This window comes from Ambystoma mexicanum, chromosome 5p, assembly GCF_040938575.1.
Source record: "Ambystoma mexicanum isolate Mex_15411 chromosome 5p, UKY_AmexF1_1, whole genome shotgun sequence".
NCBI classification, from domain to species: domain Eukaryota; kingdom Metazoa; phylum Chordata; class Amphibia; order Caudata; family Ambystomatidae; genus Ambystoma; species Ambystoma mexicanum.
In genome coordinates this window covers 882,265,232-882,285,388 of record NC_090930.1, presented here as the reverse complement: position 1 = coordinate 882,285,388, position 20,157 = coordinate 882,265,232, and the positions used below count along the sequence as shown (strand labels likewise).

Sequence of the window (20,157 nt, the reverse complement as noted above, 5' to 3'; positions counted from 1 at the left end):
AAGACGTGCGCGCGCTCTCACATGGTTTTTGTTGTACTGGTTGTCATAGAAACCCGTGTGGAGCCCGGGTCAGGAAAATCGTAACTGCCGGTCGTTGTAAACACAGAATTCGTCCCTCGTAGAAGGTCAGTCTTCATGGATAGATCCCAGCAACTGGTTGTGCAGTGCCGTTGTACAGAAAAACACGTGCCTGGGTCCATGTGTAATTATCATTTTTGTAAACACATGACTCGTGGAGGATAAGGGGCTATTATTTAGTGTGGTTGCAATAGACATATGAGACCAATAGGTTGTGTTCAGGAGTTCCTGTGTATGTAACAGGTGTCCCGAAATTCACTAAGGCTGAAAAATGGAAACAGTGTCACGAATAGTGGTTGTATGTGCCAGGGTACTCGGAGGGGGTGCAGCCAAGAGGGATGCGTTATGAGGGTCGGGGAAGCAGTCTCCCCACTCTAGATGTGGCTTAAATGAGAGGCTGAAAAATCTCGTTCAAACCGTGATGGTATGTGTCTAGGCGGTGAATCCACCTAGATTCTTTTTTCAGAAGACTGTGTTGGATATCAGGCCCACTTTTAATTTTTTCCACCACCCACCACAGAATGTCGTTGGGGGTATAGCTCAGGGCAAGTTAATGTTCCACTAAGGGAGCTGTAAAGTTTTTTCATCTAATTTTTTAACGGTGTTCTGAGATGCGAATATTGACTGCCCTAGTGGTCTGGCCTATGTACCGAAGGCCACATGGGCACTCGATACAATAGATCACGTTTTGACTTTTGCAGTTCGAGAGATCGCTAAGAGTCCATTGTCGTTCACCAATGGTAAAGGTTTTCATCTTCTTGGTGAATTGGCATGCGACACAGTTACCGCATGGGTGGTGACCTTGTAGGGGGTGGAGGGTGCGGAACTACCGCTAGCTGTGTCTTGTTGGTAAAGGGAATGTACCAGATGTTCTTTAATGTTTTTGGCACGTTTGTAGGCGAACCACGGGGGCGTTCGTCCGGCAGATTCAGACGTGCTATATGCCAGTATTTATTGACAATTTTCTTTAGTTGTGCCGTGTGTGTGCCAAAGGTGACAACACATGTCATGCGGGTCTCTGTGGATGAGGTATCCTCCCGTTCTGGGTGAATGAGGTTGTCTCGATTGGTGTTGCGGGCTTGTTTGCTGGCCTGTATAAGTTGTCTTTTGGGGTAGCCTCTAGCTTGTAAGCAGGTAGAGAGGGCCTCAGAATGGCATTTATAGTCCACAACCGAGGTGCAATTTCTCTGAATACGGAGAAATTGTCCGTAGGGCAAATTGTCTTTAGTATGAGCTGGGTGGTTACTAGTGTAATGCAGGAGGGTATTCCTGTCCGTAGGTTTGCGGTAAAGATCGCATTGTAGGGTGCCTTCTTTGTGTCTGATGATTAAGTCCAAAAAGTTAATCTCAGTATTACTGTGGTCGATGGTGAATTGTATATCTGTGTTACAGGTGTTAAGCCACGTCCAGAAGGCATTTAATTCAGTGTCCGTGCCCGTCCAGGTAAAGATTACATCATCGATGTAACAATGCCAATTACTAATCTGGGCCTGCCACTGGTTACGGTCTGAGAAAATATGGTCATTCTCGAATTTGGGCATATAAAGGATTGCCAAACTAGGGGCGAATGTCGCACCCATAGCAGTTCCTTTGGTCTGCAGGTATATTATGTTGTCAAATGTAAAAAAGTTTTTACATAGTGCTAGCTCCATTAATTCCAATACAAAATTAATCGGAGTCTTGCAAGGGGTAGAGTCTGCAGACAGCCATTCCCGAACACATGCAATAGCATCAGCCTGGGGGATGTTCGTGTATAAGGACTTAATGTCCATTGTCACCAAAAACTGAACTGTGGGGTCAAAGGCAAGGCCCTCAAAAACTGTGATTGTGTGTGTCGTGTCCTTTAAATATGTAGGTGTTTGTGTACTGATAGGTTGGAGAAAATGGTCTACAAACTTTCAGAGGGGCTCCAAAATGGAGCCACAGCCCGACACAATCAGGCGACCGGGCGGGTTAAGAGGGTCTTTATGTATTTTAGGCAGGGCATAAAAGCATGGAGTTCTGCCCGATGGTCTGCTCAGAAAAGCTGCCTCTTTATCTGAATTCCAGTCTCTTTCTCGTGCAAAAGTTAACAGCATCGCTTATTTCATGACAGAAATCCTTTGTTGGGTCTTTACGAAGGATGCTGTAGCTTTCTCTGTTATTGAGTAGCAGCAGTCCCATGTCCTTGTATTGTTTGTTGCTCATTATCACCAAACCGTCCCCTCCTTTGTCGGAGGGCTTAATGATAATCTTTTTATTATTCTGTAGTGATGTCAATGCTCTTCTCCCCGCTATGCTAAGATTGTGTTTAGTTCTCATGGTTCTTGTTTTTAGTCGGTCTAAGTCCTGTAAAATGCATCTCTCAAATGTGAGAAGATCATGGGGGACTTGACTGTCAGTCAGAGTAAAGGTAGAGGGCAGGTGAAGACCAGTGTCATCTTTGTCGGCTTCTTCGTCTGAGCCATGTTCCTGAAAAAAGGTTTGCAATCTCACTTTGCGGAGAAAGGTGCATACCTCCATTTCTAAGGCGTACCAATCTGTTGGAGTTGTCGTTACGAAGGATAAACCTTTAGATAGTACAGATAATTTGGGTTCAGAAAGTTCAATTTTGGCTAAATTGAAGACAGGGTTGTTTGGGCATTTATTGGGGGACTCAGTACCTCCGTCAGCGTTGATTTGTTCTGCCTCTGCGGGCGGGGAGACCCCATTGTGGTTGCCGCCATTGGGGGTTGCCAAAGCCTCCACCTAAAAAGGGAAGAAAGAAGGGGAAGGTTGAGGGGGGATAAGCAAGATTTGCCTGTTGTCGACCCTGTTGTGGCCTGGATTGGTCGTCAGAAGATGACCCACTGCTTGAGCCTGAGAACGTTACGCCCCTATGGCGATTTCTCTGTGGTCTTGCGTTCAGGTTGCCAGGTGCCGTCCCCTGGTTCAGGTTGGAAATGTAGTTATCGGCGATGTATGGATAGACTACTTCAAGTTGAAATTCTTTTATATCCTTTTGAAGCTTCTTTGTCTTTCTAGTTAGTGTTGCAGATTTGAAATCATCAAATAGTTTATTAAGGTCTGAAAGTTGATTTTTAGCGTTGGTAATGGCAGTGTTTGTTATGAAACTGGTCTCTTCCAGATCTAGATCTTTCTGAATTCTGTTGCTGATGCGTTGTGCTGTGGTGATGGTTAAGTCCATCAAATCCCGACTGCACTTAGTTGCAACATAGCTGAAATTTGTTACATATTGCTTGTCGTCTAGGAAAAGGCATGGGGTGTTTCTTACAATCAGGCCACTAGGGATATTGTTGGCTTTCAAATACTCCCTCAAGAAGTGTGCATGAAGTTCTGTGCAAAAGTACTTCTTCTTAAGGCGTAAAATGCTCTCTCCTGTGTTGGTCGTCCCTACCGGAGGATTTGTACCAGTGGGGTCAAAAAAGGAAGGACCAGAGATAGTATCCTGAATCTGTTGATCTGTGAAGCTCAAAGTTTGGCTTTCTGCCATACCAGATAAGAGATAAATCGAAACAGTGATGTCTTAAACCACTGTGTTGATCCAGATCCTCAGCCGCCCAAAGTGATCGATTGCCAGAAAACAATAATCTTGGGAGAGAAATTAGAGGCAAAAGGGGAGAATGGACTACAAATAGTGGTCACAAAGACCCAAGTCCTAAATATGTAGAATACGCCCTAAGCAACAAGGCTGCCTAAGTTGGTAACATAGAGAGCCCCGAAGGGTAATAGGGTACGGCTTGATTCAGAAACGGTACTGAGCCGAAGGGAATAACATGTAAACAAATGATGTACTCTTACTAGTGGTGAATGCTCTAAGCAATTGCTTGGTTGGACAGATACAAAGTTTTGGGCCTGTCCACAAGTTTTTCAAAGTATGGTCTCCTAAGTAGCAGATCCAAAGATGAAGTCTAGAAGTATTAACCACTCACTGTGTTAGGAAATACAGAAATGAGAAAACAATAGTTTATTTGCTAATAATAAAAAAGAACATATAATGCATAAAATAAAGATGATGCAGGGAAATGCGACATATATGTGAAAAGTAACAATTGACAATGGCATCAAATGACAAATGAAAAGTATAGTATATACAAGTATAGTATATACCTTGGGTGAGGTACATACAGTTATCTAGAACAGGCTATTACGAGATTGTGGCAAACAGGAATAACATGGTGACATTTATCTAGAACAGGCTATTACGAAATTGTGGCAAACAGGAGCAGGGTAATAACAGTTGTAGGAGACAGAGCGGAAAACAATATATAGTGGGTGCCGATAATGGTATGCTTAGAGTAGGGTAGTAGCACTTGTGTGTCACAATAGTTAGTGGTGGGTAGCCTTCAAGGCTGGTGGCTGGTAGTGGGTGCTGTTAAATCTTTTGGTGAAGAAAGAGGGCAGTGGAACCTACAGGAGTGGGTGCTGCACCGCTTTGATTGTGACTGTGAGCATTATTGTGATGATTAAGTACTGGCGGGCGAGTACGAATAAAATGCTGTGCAGAAGAAGTTTGATTGTACTTAGCGAAGAGGTGGGTGATCACAGAGGGTGTTGCTGCTTTCCCAGCAGGCGTGAACAGGCGGGAGTCTCTTAGCGGCTCCGATGCGGCAGTGGACAGGCGTGGTGGCCGGTATTGTACAAAATTACCTACACCCAAAAGTTCGACCCCCAAAGGTTCGACACCCAATTTTACGCGTATATATATGTGGGGGGGTAAAGTGAATAAAAATGTATAGGGGTATGGTGAGGGAGATCTGGGGGGTCTGCCCCCACATATATATTTGCAGAAAATTGGGGGGGGAGAACAGACTTTTGGGAGTCAAACTTTTCGGTTTGGTAAAATCATGTAGATCCGCACTGGCCTTATCAAGTGGGCCTTAAACAGGAAGGGCCGGCTCTCGCCATCCAGCGATGACGCTTCTTAGAAATGGGCAAAAAGGGCCAATCACGGCTGTAGCAGCTCGTGTGGGTTGCTAGGCAACCTGGCAAACAACAACAGAGGCAGCCACTTTAAAAGTAGATACTCATGTGTGGTAATTGTAGGGCTATTACCACACGAGCAGCAGTAGTGGATGATTTTCTGTGAAGCGCAGCAGGCATCAGCTGGTAGCTGCAAATGTCGGGGGAATCTCCGGTGCTGAAATGGACCTTCTTGACTCTCCTCTACAGTTTATTTTTCTAAAGCAAGGATCATGCATCCCCAACTTGCTTTCCACCAGCATGTCCTAATTGTCACTGTTTTGGGTGAGTACCTCACCCACAGCATGTTGAAGTACAATGGCTCTTTCTAAGCCACCTTCTCAAACAGTTGAGCTTCTTGTGGGGTCTCTGTTAAGAAATATATAATGTTAGAATGTTTGAGCACTTGTGATCTACTGTAGCAGAACATATTGCCAGACGTTTCTGATGACGAATAGAATGACACAGTGCATGTAAGAGACAAAGGCAGCGAGAGTCATACATTGGCAGCGATTGCCATTCTCAGCAATGTGTGGTATACACTGCAATGCCTCCAAGCTGGATGGTGCAGCTGAGGTCCAATTTCTGCAGGTAAGCAAATGCTGACACTTGTGGGATCTCCGTTAAGGAAAATATTATGTTAGAATATTTGGGCACATCACCTCATAAAGTAGAACAGCACATTGTGGGAAGTTATAAGAGAATGGGAGAGAAAGAGGCGGCCGTTGAGAGAGGACCCGAAAGACATTGGGCCTCATGACGGATCCGGGGGTAGCCCTTCCGGTGCTACCGGCGGATTGCTGCCAGACCCGTAAAAATGTACCAGCACCTGACTTCCCGGTGCCACTGGCTCATTACGAGTCCAGTGGCCAGAATTGTAGGCGCCGGTAAATTTGTTAATCCCCATTCCCATAGAGTCCCAGTGGGAGTGAGGACACAGAAGCCCTAGCACCGTTGCTAACGGTGCCGGGGTTCCGTGACGGGTTTGCTTACTGTGACTGCTGTGCTCGGCAGGGTCTGACCTGTTGGGCATAGCGGCCCTGGCAGGCAAACACGTAGTTTGCCTGTCTGGAAACAAGGGTGCCAGTGATCTTACCGGCACCCATATTTCCGGACCAGCAAACTTGTCATGAGGCCCATTGTCAGTGATTGGCATGGTCAGTGGTGTGCAGTATACACTGTACAGTAGCATACAGAAACATAACTGAACACAGGAAAACATTGCAGTACTGTAAGTGACAAAAGTGACCAAAGAAAGGGAATGGGAGAGCTAGACGGGGGGAGAAAGAAAGAGATCGAGAGAGACATGTGCTGTACAACCTGCAGTAACATGCTCTACAGTAAACAAATAGAATTAAACCAGAAAGTACTGTACCATTTGAAGTGATTCTGAGCAGGATGGTGCAGTATTGGTCCTGTTTTTATAGGAAGCTGAACATTGACCCTTGTGTGTGTGGGGGACTCTTAAGGAAAGTTTTATGTTAGACTATTTGGGCACATCACCACATACTTTAGCAGGACACATTGGGGGTAATTCATGGAATATTTGCACGAAAAAAACAGAATTTGTGCGCCATTCTGGCCGCAAATCCCATTGTGTTAAGTTTCAGAAGACAAAAAGAGACACACAGACAGTTGTAGTGAGACAGTGGTAGCAATTGACATTGGCAGCGTTGTGCGGTATACACTGTACAGTGACATATAGTAACACAATGAACCCAGGTTCTAAGCAGGAAAACATTTAATTAATATAGCAGCTTAAAGTCGGTTGTCAGGTGGAGGTGGAGAGGTCAGAATTCAAGGGTGGGGTGGGATAACGAGAGACAAAAGCGTTTGCTGCCTCCTCAGCTGTCCAGTAATAAAGCATATTGCGTAAGAACGGTGCTCAATGCGTTGCCAGCGAAGGGATGTGTAGAGTATACACTATAGTGTGCCATAACATGGAGCGCTGGAAAGCTTTGTAGCTAAGTGCATTGCCAGTTTATAACAGTGCGCCTTGTGACATATGGAGATTGGTTGAAGCTCATGCAGGCATCATCATCAAAGCACTAGTTGCAAAGCTGCAAGTGCGTTTGCTTCTGGTGGCAAGGAGATGGTCTCACTTCCTACCTCCACAGACAACTTTTAGAATTGGCCTTTTTCAAAACGTATTTTGGTGCTTTTGTTTTGATGTCCTCAAACGATTCAAATACAAAAAATACTAAAAGTAATAATACTTGAGGTAATGCTGCAAGGGATCAATGGCTGGAGTATGGGGTGTGGGCGAGGGGAAGGCAGCTTGAGCCAAACACGGCTTTTGAGAGTAAGGTAGTGTAACGCAGTACAGTGGGCGTGGGGTGTGGGTACATCGAGACCCGTACTGCACAGTAAATTGTTTCTGTTTGTAAATTAAACTGAAAATCTTAAATACATACTTAATGCATACAATGTGGTGATAAAGTAGCCACATTACATAATTTTTTCTGTAATGAGCCCACAGTTGTACTTGCTAGAAAGCTAGAAGTGAAGGGAAATGTGCATAGTGATCATGCAATGCTTACGCTTGCAACGACAGCCTAGAATTGCTGTAACGAACAAAGGAAGATAGGTGATTTAGTAGTTAATGCTGGGGGGAAAAGAATACAGTGGACTGAGAACAATATGGAGAAAACTAAAAGGTATGTTACTCTAAATCAGTCAGCCTTGCTGGGACAATTTAATCGCTTGACGGCAGATGGCATAGAGACCTGGATTCAGGGAAATCTGATCAGGACACAGACATTGCTTTTGGATCCTGTTCCTGGGGGTTGACCAGTGAAGGAGGATCACCTGGGTGAGGGGTCTTCAGGGAGTGGAGGTGAGGCGACCAATGGTGAGACTCGGTATTCCCCCCTTTCCTGTACCCATGATCCCTCCTAGGATTCTCTGATGTCCCAACTCCCCCCTCCTTTTCCACACAAACACTGGGCCGAGGAAGAGGGTGACTGAGAGTTACAAGGCTAACCATAACACATCCCATTGGACATGTTCCGCTAATCGGGCCAGGCAAAGTCAGGCATTTGACTTTAATCACATACATCGGATACCCATTAGCTCTCCCCACACGGATAAAAGGCAGAACATAGACGCGCCACTCTGAGCAACGTGGCACACGAGAAGCACTAGAACTTCTGGGACAAAGGCAAACCTACTATAGCAGAGCGACGGATCGAGGTACGAAAGCCAGGGGTGAAGGATCCCAGGAGTTCCCTGCAGGAAGTCATTGCCTCCAAATAATCGTAAGAGAAATGTGGAGAAGGCCAAATTCCAGACAAGAAGACTGCGTTGTGTTTCAAAGATGCCTGCGACCCACCTGCAACCCTCTCGGGTGAACGACAGAGTTGGGGAGGCGAGGCCAAGCCTGTGGTATTATCCTTGACGCGTGAATTAAAAGACAAGAAAGGAATGCACACAGCCAGTGAGTTGGCGAGCAACATGAAAATCCGGTGTGTGTTAAGGGAAGATTGAAGTTGCAAAAGTATATCGCACAATTGAAGGATGGACCCGTGTGGATGAGACGCGAAGAAAGGTAGACCTGTGGTGAACTTTAAATTACTGATAACTGTGAAACCAGTGATACAGAGTAGCAGAGTGGTCCGGCGAAAGGAAGTAGCTACAAGGAACTCGTGGTGGCAACAGTTAAGACAGACACAAGTGATCACAGTTCAAGGGTGTTTATTGAACTGAAGTTGCAGGTTGGAAAAATGACTTATCTGAACCTAAAGCTAAGATGGGAGCAAGCTACGACCATCACATGAAAAATAAGGCAGTTCTAGTGGCGTCTTGTCATCGTGTCAAGTAAAAGGGCCTATACTAAGAAAAACGTATTGCCAGTACTTGCGCTAAATAAAATATAAGCCCCACCCACCTTCTTGGCCCTGCCTCTTCCTTTCTGCTCTTAACTCTTAGATCAAGGGCACCCAAAGTGAAGGGCCGACAAAGATAAGGGCAATTCCTGTTTGGACCGGGAGGATCCAGGGACAGAATTCCTGCTAAGACAATAGATTAGCGCGCACCAACATGTGTTTTCTCCCTCCATCCTCACAGGTCATCCCCACCATCACCAGGCAATGCCATCTGCAATGCAGCAACCTCACCCACATCATCCCGAAGCCCATCAGTACCCCATCACCGTTTACAAAAAGGGATGTTAATGCTTGTTAAGACGGATTTCTGAACTCTGTCCTGGTGGCGCAGAAGTTCAGAAGGCCAACCTAATTACTTGGAACAGGGTAACCTCTGGACGAGCCAGACCAATGAAGGTAGCGATCGCGGCGGTCATGACTAGGTCTCAAGAGGGGTGAGGGTGACTGAAAGCCCGCAATGAGCACACAAAGCAAGAGCGCTTACAAACTACTCCAAACAGTTGTTATATCAAAAATATATACACATTTATTTTAAGGCCTTTAAAATAATGACCGTAGCGAGAAAATCACAATATCACAATATTAAGCCAACACATACCATATCAACACAATATATATACAAATACTACAGTCGCAAGCGTTATATGCACGGAATGTGTAGTCCACCTGAAAGGGAAGGAAAACAGGCAGTGCGATAATGCTTTAGACTCAGTTCGCCTTCAGAGGCACCTAACTAGATGGAAGTCCGAGCCCTGCGAAGAGTGGAGCCTTGTGCTCAAAGTACCTGCACACGCTGGTGCCAACGGGCAAAAGGAGAAGCTCTTCGGAGGAAGTCAGGCAGTTCGGGTTAGTGCACAACAGGAGAAGAACAGGTTCCGCGACTCAAGCGCAGCCTCCACAGTGAGCAGAAGCAGAGCGCGAGTACGGACAAAAGGGTGCTGTTTTTACACAGCGGGGAAAAGCAATGGGCTACTGCAGGAGGGCGACCAGATCCTAGCTATACTACTCACCGGTCCCCGATGCAAGCAGACCCAGGCTTCTCCACGTTAGTTTCAGCAGCTGGCAGGTTCAGAAGAGCCGGGAATGCCTCGTCGTCGTGTAGAGAAAAAAGACGTCCCAATCGAAGAAACCTGCACAGTTTTGTCACCACAGCAGGGCAACGGAGCGGCCGTGTGTATCTGAGCCAAATGTACACTACTCACTTCAGACTTGGGAACGCCAAGTGTACTAAGCGTGTGAGAGTGACAAGGACTCGAAATACAACACAACCTGGCGGCGGTTACAGAGCAAGACTCCCTTGTAAGCTGGTCAGTCAACTGGATGGCCCAGAGACGCTTCCGAAGGCTTACTGGCAGGAGATGATGAAGTCGCCGAGAATAGCTGTTCCTGCTATTCCAAAGGTCGAAGCACCAGTACAGGCCTTCTGGTTCGATCAAAGGAGGAAAGGGTTTCACAGGACGACAGCAGTGCAAAGGAGGAGTCCTTCAGCGGGTCACCAGCGATTCCTCGGTCAAGCCTCTTGGTTGCAGGATACTTGGCTCCTGTATTCCTTCGTTCGTGAGAACTCAGGAGATCGACATGGTAGTGGTGTTTCCAGCCCCCTCTTATCCACGGTTCCCTTCGCGCCAAAACGGAGGGGACCCAATGGGAGATCCGCTCATTAACACTCACACCATACGTGGACCAATCAGGGACCACGGTGGTCCCAGGCATTCACACCACCCTAGACTCTCTGCCACCCAGGATGTGTATTGGGACCAGACATCCCAGCCCACACCCTGGAGGCACACAAAAGACATGTAGAAGCCCGCGAAAGCATCCGTGTTTCGCGGGAAAGTACATGCCCAAATAAGGAAGGCCCCGGGTCGCTCGACCTGGGGAAGGTGAAGGGAGCAAGACGGTCAGTGGACAGGACAAAGGAGCCTCGTGGTCTGGCCATTTTGGGAGCCAGGCCACCATTTTGGGTTCAGCGCGAAAAACGCGCTTAGAACGCCAAAAGGAGCTCAAAATACACAAAACGATCGCTGCCACCATTCCAATCCCTGAATGACTTGCACCGATCAAATACAATCCTAAACGAGTATCTAGGGCCTGTAGAAGGCTAGAGACCCAAGAGAGCTGTAACTTAGCTTACAGTGCCCTCTTGTGTCATGTTGCACTAAAGCCGCAACATGATAAAAGAAACTATGGGAAACAGCGTTCCCCGGTACTGACTGTCTTAAGGGCATGTCAGTTTCCCCATAAGAAAAGGAGCGAAAGCCCAGAGAGTGCGGCAGAAGGCTGCACTTCTCTGGCAAAGTCAAGAACAAGGTGAAAAACAACAGCAAAAAGTTTAGGGGTTGCCACATGGAAGGAAAATTACCTACAATTACGAAATCTTTCCTAACAATGCTCACCAACCTCTGCTCTGCTATCACCCATGCAGCAGACATTGCCGACCTCATTACTTCACATGACATTGACACCATCTTTATCACTGAGACCTGGCTGGCACGCACCTCCACCCACATCCTAGACGTTGTTGTCCCCGACGGCCACAGCTTCCAACACAGAGACTAGCCAAACAAGACAGGCGGAGGCGTCACAGTCATCCACAAGACCTTGTGGCCCAGCACCAGACTTGATGTTGACAATATTGGCTCCTTTGAAAGTCCTCTCCTGCCACTTTGCGCTCTCCCTGACGGACACAGTCACATTCCATCTCATCTACAGACCACCTAAACCCAACACCGCCTTCATCAGAGACTTCACCGACCTGGTCAACACCATGTCCCTCACGCACACCAAAAACATCTTCCTAGGATACTTCAACCTCCCAGGCAACAGTGCCAACAAACCGATGAAGTCTCGACACCCTCAGCTTCACACAGAACACGAAACACCCAACACACGTGAAAGGAAAGCTCCTCAACCTAATCATCACTGCACTGTCTTCCTTCTACTACAGCTCTCCTCTCCCCTTGACTGGTCTGACCACAAAGCCATGCCTTTCAACATCTTGCGCACCACCCCCACTCAAGCACTCACAGCTGAAACCCATCAGACAAACCTTCAGGTCCTTCAAGAACTTCCCAGTGGAAGCCCTTATGGAATAACTTGCCAACCTCCCCCTTCCATGGACCGAAAACCCCCAACCGAACGGCGACTCTCTACTGGTAGCACTCAACACCAGCCTCTCACCCTTCATTGACTGACACGTGCCTCCGAAACAATGCACCTGCAAACCAAAACCGTCGGCACCCTGGTACATGCAAGAACTCAATCTCAGCAAAAGAGTCATCAGAAAACAAGTGAAAACCTGGCACCGCTCCAGGACTGCATCCGACCTGGCACTCCCCATGGAACTCCGAGCAGCCCGCTGACAACACATCCATGGCCACCTACTACCAGAACACCATAGCAGAAGCTGACAACAAAAGCAGTGCCCTCTTCAAAGCGGTCAAGCACTGCATCAACCAGTTACCCGCCCCAGCCATACCCCACTCCATCTAAAAATACACCACCATCCACACCTTCTTTATCAACCAAATCAGATTTGCTAGCACGTAGACACCAGCTCTTCATTCACAGACCCACCTCACGTCCCTCCTCGTGAAATCTCCACACCCTGCACAACATTCAAGAAACTCTCGACATAGGACCTGGTAAAAACCGTGCCCACCCTCAAAGCCACATTTTATACAAACTGCATCTTCCCAGCATCCATCCTCAAGATCCTCCCCGCAGAAGTTCTCCTTCCCTACCTGGAAATCATCAACAGCTCCCTAACTGAAGGCACCTTCCCATTGACCCTAAAAACAGGACAAATCCTCCCTGTACTAAAGAAACCCAGCCTGGATCCTGACAACCTAGATAACTATCGCCCCATCACCCTTCTTCCCTTTCTAGGTAAGATCATCAACAAAGCGGTAGCCGCACAACTGCAGCAACACATTGACACCAACAGTCTCCTCCAAACCTACCAATCCGGGATCAGACCCAGATGCAGTACGGAGACAACAACCATACAGGTGGTCGACTATGCCCTCAACAACCTTGACGATGGCCACTCCTGATTCCACTCGACCTCTCGGACGCTTTCAACACAGTTGACCACCAGGTGCTTACGGACACCCTAGATCGGCGCATGTGGATCAGCAACCTTGTCCTATGCTGGTTCAAGTCCTACCTTGCCAACCGCCAGCAGTTTGTTCAAATGGACACCTCTAAATCGCCAATTCTACCCGTCACCTGTGGAGTCCTGCAGGGTTCCATCCTCTCCCCAGTGATCTTCAATCTATAAATGGAGCTGCTGGGAGCCCTCCTAGCCACACACAACATCCACCAATACGTTGACAACACACAGCTGTACCTCAAGATAGACTCCATGAAGGAAATCCATAGGCTCAAAACCTGCCTTTTGCGGATCTCGTCGTGGATGTCCAGTGCATACTTGAAGCTCAACCCCTCCAAGACCAAACTCATACTCCTCACCAACAACACCAAACACCCAGACATACAGACATGACTAGAGGGCTTCACACCCAAGCTCAACTCCTGCGCCAAGTCCCTCTGGTTTCACATCGACAAACACTTCTGCTTCAGGAAACACATAGCTAAACAAAATTAGACAGCTTGGTATCAGTGCTCCCTCCTGCGGAAAGGCAAGCCCTTCCTCCCTCCGGACAGCTTTTAGATCCACAGTTCAAGCACTGGTCCTATCGAACCTGGATGGGGGCAACACACTCCTCAAAGGCCTCCCATCATCCTCCCTTGTATCATACATGTGGCTGCATGCCTCATCAAGAACCTACGCAGATACAACCACATCACACCAGCCCTAATCAACCTTCACTGGCTCCCACTGCATACAAAAAATTATCTTCAAGTCTTGCTGCATAATCTATAAGGTGGTCCCCCTCAAGTCTCACAGCTACCTTGCAGAGAAACTCAGCATCTCCGGTGGAGAGCGCACCGCCAGAAGCCAGGACACTTGCAGACTTAAAATCCACTGCTTCAAAAAGGAAAGTACCAAAAAACAAGCCTTCACTGCCTATGCCCCAAGACTATAGAACCTTCTCACTGTCTCGCCCCCATGCTCCTACAATTCTGAAAAGAACTCAAGACCCACCTCTTCAAGGAATCTCTCCTCCTCAATGCCTAGGTCATCACGTCACCCTACCCGGGACAGCTGTACCCCTCCTCTGTATCCTACCCCCCCGCTGTATATCTGTTATGTTGTTACCTCTGATAAGCTCTCCGTTATGCATCTGTACTGTTGTATACCAATGTTAAACGGTGTATTATCTAGTGCTCCGTTGCTTCGCGAAGCTAGGTCTGCGCTCAATAAATACCATAATAATAATGTGGCCAGGACCGTTGCATTAAGGAACAGGTGCTCCTATCCCTGTTGAATGGCATGGAGTCACCTAGGGTTGAAATGATAAACAGCATCTCAAAAGGCTGTTCAGGGTCCATATCAAAGATAGAGTGGGGCCAAACCAGTGCCAAGATCTATAGATAAGGGGGCAAAATGGGCCTAGTCAACAAAAAAAGGCATTATGTAAAGTCATACAGAACACTATGACGGCTACTGTAAAATCTTCTTTATTTTCGAGCAATGTTCATGTGTGCAAATGTTTACCTTTCAGGTGGTTCAGCATTTTAGACCAAATTGGCCTGTGATTACATAATTAACATTTTGTATTGCAGTTGGAGTGAATTCTTCTCCGATCTCAAATGACCATGTGTAAATTGCTTTTGCTTTTCTGTAAATACAAAAACTAGGCATGTTAAACAGGGGTAGGAGCCCCCAATCGGCAACATGCTCTACATTTCCAATGGTGTTTTGTCCACTTCTGGCTGAACATTGGTTTTCATGTCACGTCGTCCAATATTATGGCCCTTTTTGTAAGCAAAGAGTGATGAGTTGGTTAACTGCTCCTTCATCAGTGTTGACTCTCTTCGGCATGGAAACATTGTGCTGTGACCCTTTAAAACTGTTGTTACGGGGGGCAGAAAAGCTGGAGAAGAATGCTTCACAAACCCTTTCAAAACCCAGGTGAGAGTGCATTACAACCTGTCAAAATCCAGATGAATTTATTCCAAAGTGGTCTCCTTGATCTCGGCTCTTTGCAAGCAGCAGGATACATGGGGTTTCGGGCAGTAAATAGGCTGGGAAATTCTTCAAAAAACCCAGAAAGCGTTAAAATAAAACTAGTAGAAAAGCATATCCATTTGTAACATTTTCTCACTTTCGTCATGCAGTTTCTGAAGATTGCAACTGATTTTTAAAAAGTTATTCTTGAATCGTTTGAGGCTCTGTATTTCATCAGTGCATGTAAAAAACTGGTGGTTGAAGGAACTTAATGTAAGTGTGAAAAAAGTTGGAATAGTATTGAGCCCTGTGGAACTCCAAAAGTTAAGTCTGTTTCTTTTGATCCAAAATATCAGTGGCTGCTGGTGAATTTTTGAACTCGAGGAGCATAAATGGATGTGCCGAATATGCGTAAGCAACCGAGCCTGAACCAAACAAGGCAGCTTTTGTGGCGTTCTCCACTAAGACATTTTATGTGTTAAAATTGTGCATATTACAGTACATTCTGTAAAAAATTAGGTAAAAAGCCACAAAGTTTGCAATTGGTTTTGTTTGGTAAAACATAAGACAACCCAATAGAGGCAAGTCACCAACAGTGTACAGGACTATTTTCCAACACATTTTCATGATGGCTTTGCCCACCAAATATGCCAGTGTATGAAATATGTTAATGCTGGCTACACCAATGTATGCCAATATTACCATATAAGGATTTCCAGTCAGTAGAAAATGTCATGCCACAGAAAGAAAATACCAGACCGGCTATACCAACATATGCCATTGTACCATGTAATCTCCCCTATCTTTGCTTTTTCCCTTGATGCCAAGTACAGCAACACACAAAGACTATATGGCTAGAATGTTGCCACCAATGCAAGTCACTCTAGCCACATAAAAACTCATGTTTGCTTTACCCTTGATGCCAATTAAAAATAACAATTGCCATGTCACAGTAAGAAAGGAAATGTGCATTGTCGCCCATAGTGCCATGCTAGCTCTATAATACCACTTATCAGGTTTACTTTACCATTGATGCCAAATAAAAAATGCCATGCCACTGTAAAAATGTATATGGAGATTGGCGCCACTGTTGGGATGCACGTTCAGACGACCGCCCTTCCCAGACGATGTAGAGTGCAAAAAATATATTAAAATATTAAAATATTGAAATGAGCACCGGACGGTGTAGGGGGGAGAAGGGGTGGTATGCGTAGGAATAAATGGCGGAAGTGGGTAATTGGGTATTAGCCTATTTGTTCCAAAAAAAATTGATTGTATCAAACATTTGATTGTATTTCACATTTTTGATTTGACCTTGTGTGCACTTTGGCCGCATACTTTTGAAAATACCAAACATGGAGAGTGGGGGGTGTCGCCCACTCTCCATGCTCAGTATTTATGGGGTGCAGGGCATCCCCTGCTTCCTTTACAATGGAGGCAGGGGACCCAAAATAAAATGTGCATTTAAAATCTGGGCCCGAGCAGATAAATTGCAGTCAGATTGCTGCAAACAAAAAGAAAACGAACAAACGACCCCAATCCGGAAATTGTACAGGGGAAAGTTATTCTGTAGTGTTGCAATTGAACTATGTAAGATGTAGAATACACATATACACAACAGTCATAACACAAACTAACACCATGTTTACGAGTAGGCTTGAATTCGCGCAGGACATGTTCTCAAAGAAACACAGAACGACGAGGCCTTATCCCTTGCCTCACCATTGCATCCTGACTCCCAGGCGCCAGCTGGCCCTTTGAATTAATTAGGCATGAAGGTGTGCAGCCGAGCAGGTGTAGGGCTGCAGCCTACTACCAAGATTGTAATCCTGGGAGCAAAGGCAGAGGTCTTAGTATGCCAAAACACAAATCACGATTTTAGATACTAGCACCCCCCAGAATGACAGTCACTCTATTTGAACTACCAGATGTGCAGGGAAATGGCTCTAAATCCTTTGTTAACTGGATTGATTAGTGGCATGTTTGGTTTACTCTTGGGGATGGGAACTGATAAAGGGGAAAGCGGAGAATGACATGATCTTTGCTTTGTGCCAATGCGAGCTAAGTATGATGCCTATACAGTGGGGAGGGAATGATGGGAGTGCCAACGTGTCTGGGGTGAGAAAAGGGCTACTTTGTTGGAAAGTACCAGGCTGATCTTGAAGTTGCCCACTGAGTTCACGTTGATAACCAGGTGCATGTCATGTGGTTAGGATCAGAGATAGGGTGGTGCAAGGCCCACAATGTGATTAAAGCAAAAAAGGTCCAGGCCTTTAAGTGGACGGAGCAGAACCCCGGCAGTCTCCAAAAAGGGTTTCTGAGACGGGGTGCTGCTGGGGCACCGTAGCATCCCGTAGTAGCCTCAGCTGATGAAGCTGCTGCAAGTCAAGGCATTTTTTCTACTGCCTGAAGCCCTCGTATTTCTCCCGTATGCACGAGAGCTTCAGGCTTTAGAAAAAAATGCCTTGACTTGTACCTGCCTCTCTTTTTGTTCCTTAATTATGGCACCAACATCCACCAAGCATCCCTTTAACCAAAGAGATGCAGCAATCACCCTCCCCCTTCAGGTGAGAGTGGTGATCGCTACCAAGAAATTACATGCCACGGGTCGGAGAAAGGAGAAGGCGGGAGGTGGCCCTTACCTAAGCCGCATGCTGCCTGTTAGGCCACTCCCCCTTTAGGTCACACCCCTTGTCAGACCCCCCAACCCCCTCGATTTTACATCCCACTTGAAGCACTGAAAAGGTCAGACATCTGCTTTGTATTGGGCTGAAATGTGCAGATACCAGAATTGTCCTTCCTTGTTAAGCATGGAAAGTGCATTTTCATAATCTCTTCTGAGGCTGCCCCTGTATTGGGAGTAGGAATTTTGAGGCCTAATGGCATTAAAGCCCTTCGTCTCTGGCTGTTTTGCGTCAGACTGAGGAGCAACGGAAAGGCAACCATTCATAAGGCTTCTGTTTCGTTTGTCTAAGGAAAATTATTTTTCTGTTCTTTGGCTGCTGTATGTTGAAAGTGCTTTAACTACAATTGGCGTGGACCGGTTTTAGGGTGAAAAGGAATATTACCCATGCCGACTTAAGAAACAAATAATTAATTTTGGGCAATCGTTAATCTTGAAATTGGGAGAAACACTGCTAATTCGCCAATCTCTTTGTTCTTTCTAAGTAAACAGGAGGGTGTCTTGCCAACGAGCAACCTTCTGGGCAAAAATCTCTCGATTTGAAGTTTCGGCTGGGTATTCTGCTTCGCGCCAGGAATGTGGAAATGGGCCAAAACTGACTTCCTATCTCTAGATTGCCTGCCAGTGTAGTGGAGGTGTGGCTGAGACATTTCGGCATTACCTTATTTGTGCCCTAATTACCAGAATTGGCACCAAGTTAAGAGAGGAAAAGTTGAGAATCCGAAATGACCTGTTAAAGCTTTGTTATTGCACACCCCATCTTGTGTCCAATTTATCTCAATAGCAAAGGCATGGGAACAACATAAGCATTTGCTTGATATGGTGTCATAAGTAATAGATGACTGTGTCCCAAGACTTGAGGTTCATTGTATTGGACTAGAACAGTGGCTCTGCTCTGTTGCCATAGATGGAAATGTAACAAACAGAAGTGAAAGATGTTTAGCATATTGTATTTTAAATTTAAAATCCTTCTTTCACATTTTAAAATCCTTTTTTATTTAAACCTATATTACTAATAATGTTTTTAAATTGGTGAATACTTCTTTGTTTTGTATTTTTTAGGCATAATGTCCACAATCACTTTCATTCATTTGTACCGTTTCTCCCTAAAATGTCCATGCCCCAGTGCTCCGTATTTGCAATCAGCACTGCTCGATTTTTCCAATTCGTTGTTTAATTTCTCCCTGCATTCATTTCAGGTGGTGTCTGCAGGAAGTGATTTTACAGCTCAGAGATGGACAGCGTATTCCGGTGTACCTTCCAGCTGCGAGTCATGAAGGCGTGATGGAGCAAGGATTGAGCAGCGATCAAAGCTACTTATTTGAAACTGTGAAGGATAATTCATAGCATTGCTTTCACCACTAGAAACCTTGTTTGTTTTAATATACTATAGAAATTGAAATCAACGAGTGATGTGGCTTTAGACCCGTTTTATGTAATTGTCTGTACACAAATACATGATCATAATATGACAGTGCCATGATGTACATGAACGCTTATTCCTTAAAGCATTATACTTCCTAGTAAAAGAAACTTCTTTACCACAGGTCATAATATTCAATATAGAATGTGCAATAGTTAATGTGCATTTAAATATGACTTCATTTTTATATATTCTGTTTTTGCTTTTCTACTAAGTGTGTATCCCTCTGATTGTTATATTCAAAGGAGGTGAATATGGTTTCTCCGGCATTGGATCTTTTATAGATTCAAATGCTGTTATACAGGGGCCCGCAAACTTTTGTGCGCAATGAACAACATATGCATATCAAATGAAATGGTGAGCAACACAAGTTTGTTTGACGAAACATCAGCGCTCAGTTGGTGGAAAAATGATTGCAACACAAATTAGAAATGTAATAAACTTAAGACTGCTACTAGTACATTTTAATTTGAAATACTTAATATTTATCTAGATCACATGTAATTCTAGTAAAGGAAATTTGCAAGGCCTTTAATTTCATTTGACTAAGTGGTTGTTTACAGGAAATGTTGAGGAAATTGAGTGGTCAGTAGGCCATTTTTAGACAGGTAGCAGGACTAAACAAACATCACCTGGGGCGTTAGGTTCTCGAATAAAATATTAGAAGTGTAGTGCAAATGTTAGGCCAGTAAAATTGGTTGCAAATAGAGCAACAATTTTCGGGTGCACTTTGGGATTCTGGCCAGGTATTTTCCGGGATCTTAAGTGGCAAATGGTGCATTCCTAAGTATACATGACCAGTAATACTGTTCTTCAGTCATTGACAAACACACATAGAAGACAAGATAACACTCCCTTACTTATTATTTCTTCTGAAAGCTGTCTAACTTGGCTATACTTGCCCTCCAACCAGACTAACTGCCCCTCATGCAGTAACTGGCCCTAGTGGGAACTGGTGTTCCAAAATTCTAAAATCCGGATAAACCGGAACAAGGAGCATCAGTGGGGGTGTGACATACTTTGGTACCCCCTACTCATCTATTCACTTGTGACAGCATTAAAAACAAAAGCA

The 20,157-nt window shown here is 45.5% G+C and overlaps 1 protein-coding gene across 11 annotated transcripts in view; it reads left to right on the top strand.

Moving 5' to 3' along the window:
• Positions 1-19,547, top strand: part of COA1 (cytochrome c oxidase assembly factor 1) — an 813,838-nt gene extending 794,291 nt beyond the window's left edge. For all 11 annotated transcript variants that reach the window (XM_069613311.1, XM_069613319.1, XM_069613316.1 and 8 more), the window contains one exon: positions 18,862-19,547. In XM_069613311.1, the coding sequence (XP_069469412.1) occupies positions 18,862-19,009 (148 nt within the window). In that variant the 3' untranslated portion in view covers positions 19,010-19,547. The remainder of the gene's footprint in view (positions 1-18,861) is intronic.
• The last annotated feature ends 610 nt before the right edge of the window (positions 19,548-20,157 follow it).